This window comes from Vitis vinifera, chromosome 12 (genome assembly GCF_030704535.1).
Source record: "Vitis vinifera cultivar Pinot Noir 40024 chromosome 12, ASM3070453v1".
NCBI classification, from domain to species: domain Eukaryota; kingdom Viridiplantae; phylum Streptophyta; class Magnoliopsida; order Vitales; family Vitaceae; genus Vitis; species Vitis vinifera.
In genome coordinates, this window is record NC_081816.1 from 2,062,715 (window position 1) to 2,083,033 (window position 20,319).

The following is a 20,319-nucleotide window of genomic DNA, read 5'->3' on the forward strand; positions in this document are numbered from 1 at the left end:
TTCCATTTTTATTTGATTTTTAAGTTTAAGGTTTATATATAAGACTGATCTTCATTATTCATATAAGTAATTAATTCTCCATAGATTAATGACTCGTAAGGAAATCTTCCAATATATATGTTTCTAATTCTTTATCTAACATTTTATGCAAATAATATTGGTAACCTTGTTATAAATTTTTTTCTTTCCAATAATGGCTTTCACAATCAGATCTTGTCATGACTTTGACTAACAACTATTTATCTAAATTTATTTTTCATTAATTTAACCTTCAATTCTTATTATTTTTTATTTTGAATTTTGAATTTTTTAAAATTTAATTAAATTACAACTCTATATGACATGTTTATTGTAATTTATTTTTCATTAATTCAACATTCAATTATTAGTATTTTTTATTTTCTATTTTGTTTTTTTAAATTTTAATTAAATAACAACTATATAAGACATATACAAATTCGTAACCTATGAATTTATATATATATATTCTTTTTTTTTTTTGCTTGTTTTCATACCAAATTACTAGAAACCTTATTTATACAAATATATAAATGTCAAATATAATTTTTTTTTTTCATATGTTTACACATACACAAAACAACTATACTACATGTATAAATATTTTCATATTTTTATTAACATCCATAAAAAGACGTAAATATGTTCACAATAGGTAAACTTCTATAGTCTAGTACAACTAAGACAAATATTTAGTACAAATGTCTTATATATATATATGAAAATATAAATAAAAAAAATTATATTTGAAATACACGTAAACAATATTTTTAATGATATAAAAAACAAACAAAAAATATGAAGAAAAACACTTAAATATATTCATATACTCATAATTGCACAAGCCTTATATATGTAGTACAAATGTCTTGTACATTTGCTACAAGTTCCTTGTATTAATGCGAAAATTAAAAAAAAAAAGAAAATAAAATTATATTTGACATTAATTCATGTGAAACAATATTTTTAATGGTTATATATATATATATATATATATATATATATATATATATATATATATATATATATATATTAAAAAAAATAAACCTATGAGAATCAACAAAAATATTCAAATAGAAATGTGCTAATGATAAAAGGGTATTTTTGTCCAAAAAAAATTCACGGACTTCATAGTAATAATGCAAACTTCAACCACCTCATCTTCCCCGAGTGTGATTGTCCTCATTTTCGGCTTTCGAGCTCCCAATAATTCAGCGCAGATATTTACATGGGTATGAGATACAGCTAATCCTATAAAATATCTTAATCATATGGATGGCAAGGAAGTCAACGAACTCTGTAGTTGCTGATATTTTTTGGAAGAAGATTTTTATATATGGATCAGAAATTTCTCGACCACGATAATTGTAATCCCCAAATATCATCATTTATGATATGATACTGTACAAACTGCTGCTTAAATTCATTTCTTCCGCAGTATAGCTGAGCAACATTTTGGATTTTGTATTGGGAAAGAGATGGAGAAGCAAGCGGCAAGGCGTAGAATCAACTTGATTGCAGGTCACTTTGTTCCCACTGATGACTTATCAGCCAGCCATGTCTTCCCTATGGTATTACTTCTTCTTCCTTTGCTTGTTTTTAGACTAGTAGTGTTGGGTTCAGTGGGTTGGAGGTTTTTGTTTGCTTGGAGGACTCAAAAGTTCAATTTCTTTTCCTTTTCCTGAATTTTCTCGACACCCAAACAGCTCATATCTTCTTTTTGGTCATATGGGGTTTTCAAATAGATAAGCCAAATTGCTAGTTTCAAATTGAGGAATTCATAATCTTCCCTATTTTGCCAAGAAATTTGCCGAACAGATTAAATTTTATTATGCTGCTATATGTATTAATTGAGAGCCTATATAACTTCAGAATATGATTAGATGAAGGTGAAGTCATTGATCATTTGTCTTTCTTCTCTCAGAATTGCAGCAGCAGCTTAAACTCTGCGATCCGTAGGTGTGACAATAGAACGTACTTTGCCCGCCAAGGATCGAGCTCTCAAGGTTGTTTCATGAGGCAGGTTTCAACTGAACAGGTACCCAATAGATTTGTTCTCTGCACTCCTTCATGTTGCTCTGATAATTTTCCGGAGACTGATTCCATGCTGCTTGTTCATTCTGTGTTCTGAAAAAATCTATCAGGGTAGCTCCCCTCAGCCTGGCATGCCTCTCAAATGCTCAGCTTATTCAAATGAGTCTTCCAATACTTCCCAAACACCCTTGTTTTCTAAGCCTGCTAGGGTGGAACCCAACCTCTCATATGTGGGATCCATCCAACCTCTGCCACAAGACTTCAATCTAGCAACTGAGCCTGCCAAGTTTGCCAGGCCTAGTCAACGAGTAAGCGGATCAAAGCAGTTCCGATCCAAGAAGAAAATACATGCTTCTGAAGGTAATGGTGAGTAGCTGCTTGAGGCAGGTCTGAACCCTGCTTTAAGGAAGCTACAACTAGTTTTTCTTTTCTTTTTTTGTAGTTGTAGTGTTTGATATGATGAGTACTAGATTAATGGATTGAAGTTAACTGAGCTGTTCTGAGTAGGAATTGAGTGGTCTCCAAGGATGGATGTTGCAGAATCAGGATGCAACTATGTTGTGACAGTTGAGCTTCCAGGAGTCGGTACAAATGATATCAGAGTCGAGATTAACAGCCAAAAGTAAGATTTACTACGAAGATTCACATCAGTATATTCAAATCTTTGAATTGAGGTCGAATGCAGCAATCAGCATACACACAAATACACAATGCACTTGGACTAATTTCCTGTTTTGCACATCAATCACATTGGATTAGGTTCAATTTCTTCACCTAGCCATACCATATGATCATGATCTTGAAATCTTTGAATCTAACATATAGTATGTGACAGCCTAATTGTGATGGGTAAACGCTCGACCCAGTGGTGGAAAGTGGCAAGTTGCTCAAACGACTCCATCCCAGCATACCACAAGAGGGAGATTTTACAAGGGCCATACCAGGTGGCGTGGACATTGCCCTTCAATGCCAACAAAGACAGGGTCTCAGCTCAGTTTGTGTAAGTCATACCTTCACATTCTCTTATTTCTTCTTCATATCATCTATACGACCAAAAGTATAAAGTTTGACATGTACAATTACTGATGATGATGGGTGGTGTTGGTGTGCAGGGATGGATTTCTGCAAATTACAATTCCTAAACTTTGAGAATGGGTGTGGGTGAATACATGGGCATACACACTATATCTGTATAAATGAACTGTTTTCTCATTAGCATCATGTATTACTTGTTATATATGTGAGTATGGGGGACCCAAAATTATTGTCATACTAGTAATGGAAAAATAAGTGGTAAAGTACTATGAGCCTTTCATTAATCTTACATTAATAAGTTTAGAATTTTTGGTTTTGGATCTGCAATTCTGTTAGTTTAGTTTATCATCAAAAATCTGCAATTCTTGAGATTCTTAGTGGATGAAATCTTAACATTTTTCAAAAAATTATTTATTAAAAAAAATAAAAAGAATTATCTCTAGAATTCTTGAGAATTCTGGCTCAAGAGCTCTTAAGAACTCATGAAGAATTTTAAAACCAATTTAAGAAACATTTTGGCTCAATTAAAAACCTAATGTCCGCTTTATGTCATAATTTATCCTAATTAACCTTTCTTGTATCTCTCCGCACTTACTATCATTTCGGATTGATTACATAGCAACCTTAATCTTCAGAGGAAAGTAATACATAATCCCCTAAAAAGTCATAAATTAAGATGAATGTTACAAAATTGTTAACTTAAACTAAGGAACCTAATGCACTAACCCCTTAAGAAATTTTGTGATATAAACCTCCCAATACTCTTCAACATTTGACGATTCTCATTCTTTGAGTTCGTGAGAGAGAGAGAGAGTGTTAAGGTAGTCCACTAGGTGCATTAAGGTAGTCCACTAGGTGCATTAAGGTAGTCCACTAGGTGCACATATGGTATTGCATCGCGAACATGAAGATTAATATAATAACCAAAAAGTAGAACTTAAGGATAGTATCCGTCAAGCACATCTGTTTAATTTGTGTTCTACCGTCTTTAACTCTTTGCTTTTTACATCTACATGGTCTCTAATAGATTTTGTTTATGAAATGCCTTTGGGTGAATAGGTAGTTTTTTCTCCCTAAATTTTTATTTTTAAATTTAAAGATAGAATGTTGGGAAATATTTATGTAGAGTCTAATTGTCAATTGATGTTGATGACAGAACAGTAAAAAGAAGGAATAATGAAATGACTCGTTAAAGAGTACATGTATTTTAAATTATTTTTAAATAGATAAAGATAATATTAATTTAAAAAACTCGAGGGAGGTTATTTTTTTCTATATATTTTTATATTAGTGAATCAAAACTCACTTTTGCCAAAGAAACTTACAAGGATAATGTATTTTATTTTATTTATGTTCAAGGTTGTAGGCAAGAGATTTTAAATTTGAATGAAATTTAGGATATTATCGTTTAATTTTAATGCTATAAAAGAATAAAGATAAAATAAAAAATAAAAAAGTTTTAAAGTGTTAGTCCCAATTTTCAATGTTTTCAGAATCAGACCGATTATCGAATCGAAAAAGTTACCGGTTCACGGTTCATTGGTTGGACTCGTGGGCGAACCGCGGTTAAACCGGTGACGTCATAAATATATAATTTATATATTATTAAAATTAAAAATAATTATAAAAAATTTAAAATATATATGAATAAATTAAAAATCAATAATACTATTTCATATATTTGATATTATCAAATTAAATCATATTAATATTTTAAATTTTATTAAATGAAATATGTATAATATTTAAATGCGAATATATTAAAAATGAAAATTTAAACTAATTTTTAATTTTTAAAAATATTATATTATTTTTATTTAATATTATAAAACATGTTAAAATCTAATATATATGATTTTGTTTGGTATTTTAGATAACAAAATGTATGCAACCGAGTGGTGTCCTAGGTCGATAGTGGAACCTGAGATCCAAAGTTCAAGCCCTCTTGGTGGAGGCTTGTTATATTTTTTTCATTGATAATTAGTTAGAAATCCCACATCCGATTCTAAGAGGAAACATGCAAAGGATGCTTATAAAAGTCATCCTCACTTAAGTCAAAGGCATCACTTGGGCTCAAGCCTCAGCCCATAAAATTGTAGGGGTGGTGTTGGCTTTGTCACAATAAGACAAGGCCCAGCATGGGCTTTTAGCCCAAAACATTCAAACCTAATGGAACCTTTTAACTATTCGGTTCGTTTAGAACCATCCGATTTCATCGGGTCATCGGTTCGACCGTTGGTTTAGGCGGTTCAATACCGATTCATTATTTAAACGGTTTAATAGAGCAAACCGGATCGAAAATGCGATTGGTCGACGGTTGAACTGGTTGGACATTCAGTCAAGTTTTTAAAACATTGCCAATTTCATCAAAGTTTGATTTGTTCACTAAGGAATATTTCCTAGCATTTCGTAGTAACCATTACATCTCTATAGGTGGTGTTTGTTTTTTTACTTAATTCTAAATAGAACCTTAATGTTTAATAATGTTAAATATTAGTTTGTTTGTTTTTGTAATATTTTATTTCTATTAAGTATTAAAAAGTAAAGAAAAACCAATATGTTATTTTTTCTATTTAGAAAAAGCTATATATTTCTATTTAATAAAAAGTTTATAATAAATTATGAAAAAGTAAAAAAACAAACAACCTAAATTTTAAAAACAAATTGCTTTCAGTAAAAAGAAAAAAAAAAAACCCAACACCACCTAAGAAACTTTCTTAACAACACTAAAACATTCACCTAAAGGGAAATTAAATAAAAATATAAAAAGTAATCAAACTTTATTTGATGATCATGAGAAAGTAGGAAATTATTCAAAAATAAAACAAAATTTTAAATTTTAAAATATAGGGAAAAGGGAAATAGAAACTTTTTTTTTTTTTAAATTCTTTCACTAACCAAAAAAAAAAAAAATCTATCCAAAACCTTTCTAAAAAAACCCAACGAACCATTGTAAAATAAGTTACAAAACTTTAAACAAATAAAAAAAATAATCAATTAGCCCTATTTTATTGGATGACGATTATGTAGTTTTGTGTTTTATTTAGTCATTTATTATTTAAACATTTGATATATATTAGCTTTTCTTTTTTTTTTTTTCCATAAAATTTGAAATTCTAATACTAAAATGGTATTTGTTTTTTTTTAAAAAAACTTTTTCTAAAAGCAAGTTATATTTACATTTATTGTTTTTTTTTTTCATTTTTCTTACTTATTACTTGTTTTTAATCATGGAATAAAAAAAGTGAAAATATTTGACTTTTTTTAATACTAAAATTAACATATTGATTTTTAAAATTTTTTAATATTCATTAAAAATAAAATATTAAAAAAAATAACTTAACACTTAATATTATTAAGTATTATTTAATTTTAAGTTCTAATATAAAATTAAGACAAAAATAAATAGATACCCTTGTGGTTAGACAATTGAAGTGTAATCATAGAGTCTATTCATTTTTTGTTTTTTGTTTTTTGTTTTTTGTTTTTGTTTTTGTTTTTGTTTTTATAAACATTGAAGGTATGTTTAGGTATTGAGGTGAATTGAGAATTTTCTTACAACAAAAGCATTAATAAAAGAAATTTACAATTTGTACGTTAAAATTTTAGTAATGTATGAAAAGGTTAAAATTCTTATATTATTTTTTTGAGATTTAATCCTATGAATTGATTTACTCACAAAAGAATTATAATTATTATATATTTTTTAATTTAAAAAAAATATTTATAAGATATTTACAATATGGGATGGTAGTGATTTAATCATCAAGAAGCCGTTTTCTGAAGTTGCCCTCCAGACGAGAGAATCCCTAAAAAAAAGCCCTAACTACCTCTGCCACTCTCCATCCTCGCAGGTACTAATCTAATCATGTTATTTTTTATTTTGCAACCCCCGTTTGATTCCCAAGAAAATCCATCCCCCATTTGATTTCCGGGAAAATTCATCCTCGTTTGATTTCCGAGGAAATCCATGCAAAACCCTCAAGGAGAATAAATAAAATTGCTGTTTTCTTTTTGCTCCGTGTTTTCTGGATCTGTTCTAGGGGTCTCTTTGCTTTCATGTTATTGGATTTAAATTTCACGAACCCTAAATCCACGATTTTCGAGCCAGGGCTGAAAAACACAACCTTTGCCTGCAAATCATGATCAGATTACCAAATAGCAACTTCTGTTTTTTTTTTTTAAATTGGACAGATTTTGTATTTGGATCTCAACATGTCCGGAGAAGAAGAGGAAAACGCCGCGGAGCTCAAAATTGGGGATGGTAAGGGTTTTTTTGTCGATGTATGTTGTTTTGGTTATTATTATCATGAAATTTTACAAATTTTAAATAATATTTTATTGCAATGATTTTGTGTACCATTACATGCTATTTATTTATTTGGTGAATTTTATTTTATTTTTTTTGCAGAATTTTTGAAGGCCAAATGTTTGATGAATTGTGAAGTAGCTGTTATTCTTGAACATAAGTATGAACAGCTTCAGCAGATGTCTGATGATCCATTAAATCAAGTTTCTCAGTGAGTATTTAACCCGTGTATATATTTTAGACCAACGTTAAAAGGGCTTATGTGCATGTTTCTCTGAACTCCATTGTTTGTCCATTTTTCCCCACCAACAATTGCAATATGTCTGAGATGGGATCGAATGAGTCTAGGAGGTCTAGACTAAAGCTTCCTTTATCATTATGACTATAGATTCGACATTATGCAATAAGAGGTCCAAAAGCAATGAAATGGTACAAATTAACAAGTTGAATTGTAACATATATATGAATAAATTGGTCTCAAAGAAAAAGGCCCAGGAACTGTCAATCTCTTTTGGTATGTACTTAGAGGAGCATTCCACACCATGGCTAGTTGATACACAAGATCCCTGCCCCAGGCCTAAAACTTGGCTTTTCTAATCACAGGAAGTTCCCTGCTTGGTGAATGGATATATGTCATACCATTGCTTCAGTGACACACACCAGTCATCAATTATTTGGTAGAACCCTTCATGACTCACACAAGCTTCGCATTAACTTTGTGCCTTTGTGGCTTAAATTTGTTAATTAACTTTAACTTGTCTGCCTTTCTCGTTAAGGGATTGACAAAAGTTTCTGAAACTTCTTGGGCAAAACTTTACTAGAAAGTCAAATGCTTCTTTCTGTTGTTTCAGATGAACATATATGCTTCATTTTCTGAAAATTTTCCTTATACAGTGTTTTGTACATAATTTATTTTTGAACATCTATATTTTCTTAATTTTTATTTTTAAAAAAATTAAATCATATTATTCTTGGGTTAGTAGATGTTAAATGGGTCTTCCCAGAAACTGTAAAGGAGGTCTTAACTACCTGGAGGGGCCCATTTGTAGGGAAGAAAAGGAAAAAGGTTTGGAAATCCATACCGTTGTGTATCTTTTGGACAGTTTGGAAGGAGAGGAATAAACTAACTTTTAGGGGGGGTGTGTTGAATATCCAGAAATTAAAGAATTTTTTTGTTTGTAACTTATGGAGCTGGGCCAAAGTGTATTTAGGCGAGGAGTCTTTCTCCCTTATAGGCTTTTTGGAGTGGGTAACATCCACTTAAGGGGAGGTAGTCCTTTTTTTTGGTCTTGTAGCTCCTTTTTGAGGCTTTAGCCGCCTTGTATACTCCCTGTATATGCTCTGTGGCTTTTAGCCTTTTTCTAATGCATATCTTGTTTTCTTATCAAAAAAAAAAAAAAAAATTAAATCATGTTAGCACTAATTTAAACATGGTTTCTTCTTAATATGTTGATGGTGTGTTGAGTAAATGATGGCTGTTGCAGTTGCCTCATTTTTCATTTATTCCAATGTTGCCTTCAAATTTGACAATATTTTATCCATGACTTCCTTCATATGAAATTTCTGTAGCCCTTTGTTAGCTCTATCTGCTCTCTATCCCGCTCTTACGTTCTTCTGGAACTTGGATGAATGAGTTGAACTGTCAAGTATCTAAAAAGCTGCTTCAACTCTATTAGGACATCTGTTCTTTCTTTGAGGTCTTCACTTAAAAAAAAACATTAATTAGGTACTACAATTTCAGGGAATTAATATTATACATTCCTTAGACACTCAATTGATATCTGCAATGAGTGACACTACCTAAGAACTTAATCTTCTATGTCTATGCTTTTTTTTTACCAAGTAACAGACCATATATTCCGGGAAGTACTCAGCTCCATTTGATTTCTGTGATTATATTTGTTAATTTTTTTCATTTAGCAATAATGTCTGGATTTAGCAATTTTGAAAGGTTAAGATCTCGTTTTCACGTTTTAAACTTTAGTTCCCTTTTTCCAACAGTCTTTATGATATTAACTCCATATTTATGAAAATCTTAGCTAACCAGCTAGCTAGTTAGCATGAGAAAGAGGGAGAGTCTGTACATTCACAAAGAGTTGTCTGGTTTTAAATCAGTGTCTCTCTCGCTAACCTCTGCCTCTCTTCCCACTTCAGAGTATTTGAAAAGTCCCTACAGTATGTGAAGCGCTTCAGCCGGTATAAGAATCCTGATGCTGTTAGACAAGTTCGAGAAATTCTGAGCCGATACCAGTTGGCTGAATTTGAGCTTTGCGTCCTCGGCAACCTCTGCCCCGAAACTGTGGAAGAAGCTATTGCCATGGTTCCATCCATCAAGGTAAATTCATTTGGACTCAACATGTGGCTTTCCAGCTGTGTGTATTTGATATTTGCTGGTTTAAAAATATGCTAGATAGACATTCATTGAATCTTCCATCATGTTAAACTTTAATGCACCCTAGGTTTGTTTAACTTACATTTATAAGTTGCCAATTAGCAAAACCTATTAAAGATTGATATTTGATTAGAGTGCTTATTTTATATCTTACTGAAGTCTCTATGTCATGCAGACGAAAGGCCGGGCCCATGATGATGAAGCAATTGAGAAAATGTTGAATGACTTGTCTTTGATCAAGAAATTTGAATAGTAGCCTCTTCATATTTAGAACCTTTTTTTATGTATCATGTACTTGTTGCAGCAGCCTAAGTTTTGAAGAATTTTTTGTTTAATATTGCTGGATCACCATTTCAATTTTGCCCACAATATGGGTACTATATGTTAGTCCCAAGTCTGACTGTTAGATATGTTCCTCCAATATCTGGCTTCGACTAATACTCTTCTAGATGATTTCTGGTTTCTTAAAAATTATTTTATTTGGTTAGACTTTGAATGGAAAATTATAATCCTAGTGGGAAATTTCTAAGTTGCTGTGTATGAGCATGATATGTATACAAAATATTATCATAAATTACAATCTCTTTTTCAGAAAATGTAAGAAGCATACCAAACATATCTTTATGTTAATTTATACTGATATGGATGACTAAAACATTATTCATCTTAATAAATAAATGAGCCATCTTAAATTACATTTTGATACATTTTTTATTTATTTTCTAAGTAGAAGTAAAAAGTAAATATAAATTTAAAGTTAATAAATTATTTTTATATATTAATTTAAACTCATTTTATTTATTTTTTTATCTTTTATAATAAAATCATAAAATCATTTTTTTAATATTTTTATCTTTCTCTATTTTTTTTTAGGAAAGGGTAGAATTTGTTTGGAACTGTTTTCAAAAATAATTTTAAAAGTTGTTTTTTATTTTCTATTTTTAAAAACAGAAAAAATGGTATTTTTCAGATATTTTTAATTGTTTTTTCTTATTTTTTCATAATTATTTTAAAAATAATTATATAAGTATATATAATAATTAAAAATAAAATTATGGATATAAAAATTATTTTTAAAACATATTTAAAAATATTAAAAACACGTTAAAAATATTTTTATTTCTAAACAAATTTTTATTATACAAAATATTATAAAACCGTCTTTAGAAATTATTTTCAAAAACAATTTTTTTTAAAAAAAACTGTTTTTAATAACAGTTATTAAATAAGTCCTTAATTTTTATTTTCTTTCCTTATTAGGTTTAAGAAAAGTTTCCATATGAGGGAAAAAGAGATGAAATTAAGAGTCGACAGCACGCCAAGGAATTCTTTATCACAAACAGCGTTCCACAATGATAATTGATGAGAGGGAAGGACTAAGGAGTGGGAATTGGGAAATGTTGGGAGTCACAACAACATGGCTGCGGTCAAACGTCTTGGACATGGCTCCGTCTTACTTGGTAGACTCAATTTCCCATACTAATCCACCACCGCCCCCACCACCCACTTCGTCAACTTTCAGAAGTTTGAAGTTTGAAGTTTGAACACATTCTAATCTTTGAAAATTCAAACCCTCCATTTCCATCTCCTCTCATTCTCACCTGCCCCTTCCCCGTCCCCTATCCTCTTGAGTCCCCAGTCCCAAAAAAAAACAAAAATAACAACAGAAGCAAGTCAATGCTTTTATCCCCTTTCCACCTCGATTAAACCGAAACAATATGGTCAGATTTGTTTTTAAAAAATACTTTTTAAAAATGTTTTGCATTTTTCCAATATGAAAGTTTGTCTTTTTAATTTTCTTCTTCAATATGAGTTGTCATCATCTTTCATTTATTTATTTTTTTTAAAAAGGGAAATTTCCATTTCAGTCTTAAAACTTTCTTTTTCTCCGAGTTCCCATTTCAACACCTCGGCCTCTTTTAAATTTCCGTGTCTCCTCGGGTGTGGAAATTCTAGGGTTCCATTCGTCAATCACCTCTCTTCTTCCTCTGAATTTCCATGCTTCAATTCTAAATTCTCGTATGCAGCTCTGAGATGCTCTGCAATTCCCTAAACCCTCACAAAATTCACAGTCCATGGAGGCCTCTCAGAGCACTAGTTCCAATTCTCCCCCGCCCTTTCTCACCAAAACCTATGAAATGGTGGATGATCCCATCACCGATTCGATCGTTTCGTGGAGTCAGGCTGGCCACAGCTTTGTTGTTTGGAATCCCCCTGAGTTCGCCAAAGATTTGCTCCCCAAGTACTTCAAGCACAACAACTTTTCCAGCTTTGTCAGGCAGCTGAATACTTATGTAAGCCACCATAATTTCGTTGTTCGATCTTTTTTTCTTGTTTTATTGTCTCTATGTGTTGTTTTTCAATCCTTTAGCTCAATGTTTCCTGGCTATTCTTAATAAATTTGGTACATGATGGAGGTAGTGGATGAGTTGACTTAGGTTGAATCTTTGAATTAACCATCTTATTCATAATTCTGAACAAAATACCAAAAATTACGTTTACATTTCTTTGATAATTCAGATGATCGCAATGAATTAGCTCAATACATAATCGAAATGGCTTTGTTTCTGTTACCAGTTTGATTTCTCTGTGTGTTTTCGTGACTTTTCCTACTATTGATTCACATGTAAGCGCCTTGCTTTTCTTTAACTTGGAAAAAGTTTTGTTGCCCCTGAAATTGAATATCTGGCATGTATTTTTATTTGAACATCAAATTTTCCATACTCAATTTTGAACAAGAGTGGGCATGTTAGGGTTTGTTTATTGTTGATTTGTCTTCTTTACATATCTAGGTGTTCTAAATAAATTAAAATTTCAGATCCATGTGTGAGCTTATTAATGTTTGTGTTTATTTGGAATTGATTAGTTTCTTTATTTGAACTTTCTTGCTCAAATCATTTGTATGAGCAAGGGGTCCTATAATTTGAACTTGAGGGTTTTTTTTTTTTTTTGTTCTTTTGTAATTTAATATTTATGTACTTCATTTAAATTTTTCTTACCAAACTTGAAAATATAGGTGTTAGAAATCAGTGTTTGTGTAATGTGTAATTGATTTGTTTTTCTTTATTGTTTGATGTCTCTGTATATTTAGTTCTGAAACTAAGGGGTTTTTGCACGATTATGTGTCTTTTAAAAAAAAAATCTATAAAAAGGGTGATTATGAATCTATTTCCCAAATTACGACACTTTTCAAAATCATCTTTTGAAAAAACTATTTTAGTAAAAATTTATGAATTGTGATCATACTAAAATCCTACTTTGAAAAGACGAATTTACCTGAAATAGGAAAAGAATAAGAGATGAAAGATGTGGTATCCATCACCAAGAAATCATTTTTTGAAAAGATGAGTTCTGCATATAAAATTGTTTTTTCAAAAGACGATTTTAAAAGTTCTGTATGTTTGCAAATGTTTTCTAGGGTGCTATTTAAAAAACTTTAATAGTTTGAATTCTTCTTGCTCATGTGTAAAAACTTTGTCATTTGTTAACCTCGGAATCCGATTTGTTTTCTTTACTGTTAATAGTTTGAATTCTTCTTGCTCAAGTTCAAACTTGTTTTTCTTTAAAAAATTAGGGTTTCAGGAAGGCTGATCCTGAGCAGTGGGAGTTTGCAAATGAGGAATTCATTAGAGGTCAGAGGCACCTTTTGAAGAACATACATAGACGCAAGCCGATTCATAGCCATTCCACACAAAATCAGGTGGGCTCAGCACCATTACCAGAATCAGAAAAGCAGGAATTTGAGGCTGAAATTGAGAGGCTGAAACATGATAAGGGTGCACTTCTGTCGGAGCTACAGCGGTATAAACAGGAGAATCAGTTCTTTGAGTTTCAAACACAGTCTTTAGGAAAACGAGTGTTTAATATGGAACTCCGGCAAAGGAAAATGATGGCCTACTTAGCGCAAGTATTGCAGAAACCCGGATTTACTTCTAGTCTCATGGCACAGTCAGAAATTCATAACAAAAAGAGAAGGTTATTGATGCCTAATTACCTTTTTAATGAAGCCAATGTTGAAGAGAATATGGTAGTGACTTTCCAGAAAGAAAAGCCGGACACAATTTCTGTTCAAGGGGAGAATGTTGAGATGATTGAGAGTTTGGAATCATCTTTAAATTTTTGGGAGAATTTTCTCTATGGGATTGGTCAAGGCTCAGCAGATGTAATGGATGGTTTTGGAACACTTTCCCAGCCTTCTCCACTCATTATTACAGAAATGCATTCATCATCAGATCCAGACACAAGCACCCAGCCTTGCTCACCTAAATCATATCCGTCATCACCTCATTCCAGGGATATTCACTCATCACCAGAGTTGGCCAGGGCTACAAATCATGCGGACAGCCCTGCTATTTCTTCTATTTATCTCAATATAGATGGTTGTCCTAAATCTTTGAGGATTGATGTCAATTCAGAGCCCACTAATGCTTCTGAGGTTGAGGCCTCAAAAGAATGTGAAGGAGGGACAACTGCTGCTGGGGCAAATGATGTCTTCTGGGCACAGTTCCTGACAGAGACACCTGGTTCATCGGATGCACAGGAGGTCCAGTCAGAACGGAGGGACGCATATGGCGGCAAGGGTGACAGTAAGCCAGATGACCACAGGAAATATTGGTGGGATACAAATAATCTAGATCATCTTACTAAAAAAATGGGTCATCTTACTTCATCTGAAAGAACTTAATGTTGGTCCATTCGTTTAACACTAGGTCTCAGTGGCTGGTTGTATATTAACTTAACTAAGAGGTATGATTACCTTGGTCCTATAGTTACAGACTACAAGTTTTAGCCCTCACTGTTGTGGTGCATGCCAGGTTCTTGCCAATAAGTTTCTGATGTTGCAAGAAAGTTTATATGTTCATTAATTTTTGTATTTATATGATATCAGATTATAGGTTTTGTACATTTTTCCATCTATCTATACTTATTTTTGACACATATTATCAATTTTGTTCTATGTTGTTGTCTTTTTATCTGATTTTGTTTTCCCATGTTGTGGCCATGTCCTTTCTATTTTTCATGTCAGAAGATGCTGTATGAATTGAGGTTTGATGCAATAGTTTGTGATATTTTCCTTGAACTAATAAATCCACTTTTGCTATGCTTGGAAGTTATGATGATCTTTCTTGGACTATAGATGGAGAACATGACTACTGTATTAGAGAATTGCTGTTGGCAATTGTTTCTTGGTGTAATATATCTTAATCTTTTTATTTGATTTTCAAGTATATTATTTTGTATACATATATATATTGATTATTACACTTACTTTTGCTTCACTGCATGTTATGGAGTCAGGTTCTTTCTAGATAGAAATCTGGACTGGTATCAACAACTAATTATATTTTCTACAGATATATTATTGTTGTCATTTTGTATTGGTTGAATGGATAGGAGTTGCTGCAGTATGTTAATGATTTCATCATTTGGCTGATGAGATTATAGGAGCTAAAATTAGAAGTTGAACTTAGGGAGGTGCCTTGACATGAAAATATTTCAATCACAAGTAAAATCATATGGTCTAATGTTATAAACTTTGGAGTAGAATTGAGCAATATGTAGGATTAACTGAAAAAGTACCAAGGGAGGGCAACTTTTGTTATCTTGGTGTAGTGATTTCTGTGAGGAGAGATTAAAGAGTAGCATCTCTTGAATCATAGCAGGAATGATAAAACAATAAATTACCTAAGGAATTCTGAGTGATTATAGAAATCTAACCAAACATGGAGTTCATAGGGCAGACCATGCTTTGTTAGGGTATTAAATGGTGAGCAATAAGATAAAATATCATGTACATTTAGTTGAAATGATAGAGTTCTTTTGGAGCAGATTCATATCAGTACCGATAGAATTAAAATGTCTTAAGGAGGTTGGAGATAGCAGTAATAGGTGAAATTTTGAGTGGCCAACTGTAGATATTGCTATCATGTGCAATGGAACTAATAGTTGTAGCAATAGGAAGGAATTCTAGGGTTCAACTAAAGGATCCTACAAGGGATGAGTACTAGAGCTTGCTATCCTCACATATAACAAAGAATATATATATATATTGGAGAACCCACTAGCTTGTATAGAATTCAAAGATTCAACCGGAATTCTAAGGTCTTTTTATGAAGAGACATGGCAGAAGTTCTAGGATCCAAGGTTTCTTTTATGAATAAACAACTATAGGGTGTATAGAATTATATCAAGATGTCTAGCGATTCTAGCTTGTATGTCAAATCCTCAAAGTTCAACTTGGTAGAATTTTTGTCCAGATGTCTACAATTCGTTTTTTCGTAGGAATATAGGTGATGCATAGTAGCTCTTCTATCTTCTCTTTGATGAAATGACAATCAATTTCCATGTGTTTTATTCCTATCGTGATGGATTGAGTTGTGAGGTATGCTTATGACAACTTTGTTGTCACAATATAGTTTCACAAGACCATGTAAGGGCATCCTCAACTCCTTTAGTAGTAGCTTCAACCAAATTATTTCATTATTCCCTTGATCCAACGACCTAAAATTAGCCTTAATGTTGCTTGTAGCAACTACACTTTACTTTTTACTTAGCTATGTGTCACAGGATGCTTCAAATGACCCTCCCTATGGGCTTATATAGGAGGAGGGAAGCTTCTGAAGACTCCAAGAGCCATCTACACTAAGCCATTGGTGGGAAGAGTGTGGAAGGTTCTAGAAATGCCTAGAGATGTCCACACATCTCTACACTATGGTGGAAGGCATGAGAGGAGTCCAAAGCTTTCTAGAAGATTCTAAAGATCTCTTGCATATTCTTGTACATAGGGTTGTACATAGATTAGTGTAGGGAGTTCTAGAATATTCTTGATTTGTAGAGAACCCTCCAAGGTTCCAGAGAGTTCCATTGGTGCCTATAAATAGGTGAGGGCCTCATTTGGCCAAGGCACCACCCAAATCACTTCCTAACCAAGCAAGTGAGCATCCAAGCACTTGTAAAGGTTTTCTTGAGTTAGTGAAAGCTTCCATTCTTTAAAGAGTTGCCTACTAAGCTTCTTAAGCTTTTAAGTCGCGAGTGTCTTAGCCGAGCAAGCTAAGCATTAGGGAGCAAGGCTGACTTAGCAAGATCAAACGTCTTGATTTGCCTAAGTGCCGCACGAACTTACTGAACGACTAAGTCCGTGACACATGTCACTAAATTTGCCTAAACAAATGTGTAATATCTTGAGGTAGACCTCTTATCTTTTATTGATTGAACCCAATCAACATTAATGAAGGCTTCAATCTTCTTCTTTACTCTCTTCCCAAAAAACAATCTCTTTCCTGGAGTGATCTTCAAGTACCTCAATATTCTATTCATTGCCTCTAAATGTTCATCACACAGTGCATGCATATACTAGCTTTACCACACTTACAACAAAAATCAGATCTAGTATATGTTAGGTAGATAAGCTTACCAACTAACCTTTAGTCCTTCCTTCATTTTGTCCAAACTTTTAGTTTCGCTCCATGGGTGTTTATGTCGATTTATACCCTAATATCCTAGTTCCTTCAAGAGATCAAGAGTTTACTTTCTTTATGAGATTGAAGCTCCTTGTTTGCTCCTAGCAACCTCCATTCCAAGAAAGTATTTTAACTTTCCCAAATCTTTAATCTCAAATTATATTGCAAGAATTCTATTCAAGCTTTCCATCTCACTCATATTGTCTTCTTGTAAGTATGATATCATCAACATAGACTATTAAGATAGTCTATCCTAAGAATGTTTGAAGAATAAGATAAGATCTATCTAGCCTTAGGCGAAATTGCGGCTCTTGATTACTTTCCCAAATATGTCAAACCATGCTTTTGGTAATTGTTTCAAAACATGGAGTGACTTTCTAAGTCTACACGCTTTGTTAGAACTACTCATCTCCTCAAACCCTAGTGGTAGGTCCATGTACATCTCTTCATCTCATTCTCCACTCAAAAAGGCATTCTTCATAGATTTGCTACAAGAGATAAGAGAACCCTTATAGTATTAAGTTTTATAATAAGCGCAAAGTTCTTGAGATAATCCACTCCACAAGTCTTTAATAAATTCCTTTGCCATCACTCTCGCTTTGTATCACTTAATTAAGCCATTTAAATTGTACTTTAAAGTGAGTGCTCAATCAACCTCTTTTCACTTTAGAAGAGCTAGAACCTCCTGATATTAGACAAAAAACAAATCAAAGGAAATCCTTGATATTTTATTTGGTTTTCATGAAAAATGTATATAAAAAATTGTACTAAAAATGTATTCATTTTAAAATTTATTGAATTTAATATTTTCTATTTTAAAATTTTCATTACTTATTTTCATTTTCTTTTCTCGAAACTTTTCATGATTCAAATAAAATCTTCAATTATTATAAGGGTGATGATAAGTGCACTTTCTTCATCACTCTCCACACTTTTCCCCCAAACAAAAAGTACGCGTGAACCTCAACCCCCCAACCTCAACGTTTCCTTTTCTCATTTTTTTTCTCATTTCCAATTGAAAAAAAAAAAGTGAGAATAGGAAGAAATGAAGAGAAAAAGGAAGAGGAAGGGGATGGGGAAGAGCTTTGGACTAGAGTTTGATGAAAAAGAAGAAACCAAGAAAAAAAAAAAAAAAAAGATAGAAAGATAATTCTTGACCTTTTTGTATAATTTTTATTTGAAAAACAAAGGGAATACCATATTGAATTAGGGTATTATTTATTAAATTAAATTTGCGTCCTTAAATAATAATATAAATATATAATATCATGATAGAAATAAATAAAATTAAAATACAAAAAAAATGTAATTTAAGTAAATAAGATCAAAATATAAAAAAAAAAATGATCAAGGTACAAATAGATGAGATGAAAAAAAAAAAAAATTATAAATATTACGAGTATGTTACACGGAATGCAATTGGAATGGGTCTTGATGACATGTTCAGGAAGTTTCAAACTGACTTGGCCTAATTGCTTCGGCTAAAAGCAAAAATCATTTTAGGGATCTAGCTTCCATTAATTTGACCGTTTTGGTGTTCACCAGCTCCTAACCGGTGGATAGGAGTTGAAACTACGGTTGTAGGACCTCTTCTCTCCCTCCTCCTTATATACTAAAATATTCTTAAATAGTATAACCCTATAAATTATATAAAAATTAAATTCATATTTTCATCGGGTGCAACAATGCGCTCTTAACCTCGAGGATGAATCATCCAAATGATGATTTTTTTTAGAACAAATTTGCGTGATGTGATGTCAAATACTATAAAATATTCGTCCTATCCTTATTGAATACTAATTGATTTTTAAATGGTATAGTCAAAACCAAATCTAACAATCATAATTTTATTGTATCAATAATTAATTTTATATTATAACATTTTTAATATGTCTGTTTCTTGCACAACGGAGTTTGATCAAAAATAGGAAATTTAAAATTAATTAAAATTTTAATTTTAAACCTATTTCTTAAAAAAAAAAATGATTACATTATATAATAAATTCTTAAAAATAGATGAAAAAAAGGCTTGTTAAAAATAACTAATGGATCACATAAAAAAAAAATTATAATAGATGACCTTTCTTTAATGGCAGATCATAAATTTATTGGACTCACCTAAATAGGACCCACCACAAAACAATACGGTAGTTGGCTTCGTGATAAAAGTCAAAACTCAGGACTACTTTTAGGCATTTTTGTTGTCTATCCAAATTTCATCAAACAAAATTGAAAGGCCACCTAATAAATCTTTTTACCAAAAAAGGAAAAAGAAAATCTTCTTTTGTAATTTATAAAAAATTCAATTTAGGCAACATTTTGAGGAATCTTTGAAAACATTTTTTTTATAAGATAGTTGATGTTCTTGGTCAATTTAGTTTAAACACGTAAAATAAAAATATATTTAATTGAGAAAAATATTTTTATAAATATGAAAAAGGGAAAATCATCATATAGGGTGGACTAGTGGAGACATTGATAAGGATTTTGATGGTTTTGATGAGTCTTATGAAATACAAGGAAAAGTGTACAAGTCCTTTAAAAGTCATCCATGTAAATATTAGACAAATATATATATAAAACATCTACCACTAGAAGTCCCAACAACCCTATTTAATGATTTTCCTGCGAAGAATGTGACTAAAATGTGAAAAAAAAAAGAAGTTATTAGTTTGATAAAATAAATGTGAACATTAAAAGAAAATAAACATAAAAAAAAAATGAAAGGAGAAAATAGGTTAATTATGGTGTAATTGTTAATAGAGATTGTCTTTTGGTTATAACCCTATTTGAAAAACTTTGGTAGCGTTGCTCGATCAGAATCAAAATCAAAATAATGAATTAGAGCACATGGAGCCTTATGAAAAAATTTCCTCCAATGGTAGTTGTCGAAGCTCCAAGTGAACCCAAAATAAGCCATGGATTTGGATCTACCAAAAGAATGCCTTTAAAATTCAATAAACCATTTTGCAGCTTTTGGCTATTCCAATATTAAAATATTAATAATTACAAGTTTTTGGCTTGATTATATAAAACATGACTTATATAACTTTAGACTATGAAATAAAGTA

At 31.6% G+C, this 20,319-nt stretch overlaps 3 protein-coding genes across 4 annotated transcripts; all 3 read left to right on the forward strand.

Moving 5' to 3' along the window:
• The first annotated feature begins 1,182 nt into the window (after positions 1-1,182).
• LOC100267696 (uncharacterized) lies at positions 1,183-3,393 on the forward strand. 2 transcript variants are annotated; one of them, XM_010658776.2, is made up of 6 exons: positions 1,183-1,589; positions 1,943-2,056; positions 2,163-2,412; positions 2,560-2,674; positions 2,888-3,052; positions 3,165-3,393. In XM_010658776.2, exons 1-6 carry the CDS (start codon positions 1,497-1,499, stop codon positions 3,199-3,201), a joined length of 774 nt encoding a protein of 257 aa, XP_010657078.1. In that variant the 5' UTR covers positions 1,183-1,496; the 3' UTR covers positions 3,202-3,393. The 2 variants fall into 2 exon arrangements, with proteins under 2 accessions (XP_010657078.1, XP_002282438.1); XM_002282402.5 differs by having other exon boundaries at positions 1,214-1,589; positions 2,163-2,418.
• A 3,234-nt stretch (positions 3,394-6,627) lies between these two features.
• On the forward strand, positions 6,628-10,317 carry LOC100245383 (DNA-directed RNA polymerase II subunit 4). Its single transcript, XM_002282377.5, has 5 exons — positions 6,628-6,941; positions 7,282-7,351; positions 7,499-7,607; positions 9,551-9,731; positions 9,964-10,317. Exons 2-5 carry the CDS (start codon positions 7,303-7,305, stop codon positions 10,039-10,041), a joined length of 417 nt encoding a protein of 138 aa, XP_002282413.1. The 5' UTR covers positions 6,628-6,941; positions 7,282-7,302; the 3' UTR covers positions 10,042-10,317.
• An 836-nt stretch (positions 10,318-11,153) lies between these two features.
• Positions 11,154-14,726, forward strand: LOC100250580 (heat stress transcription factor A-4b). Its single transcript, XM_002278001.5, has 2 exons — positions 11,154-12,082; positions 13,363-14,726. The coding sequence occupies exons 1-2, from the start codon at positions 11,864-11,866 to the stop codon at positions 14,470-14,472; spliced, it is 1,329 nt and encodes a 442-aa protein (XP_002278037.1). The 5' UTR covers positions 11,154-11,863; the 3' UTR covers positions 14,473-14,726.
• Positions 14,727-20,319: the final 5,593 nt, after the last annotated feature.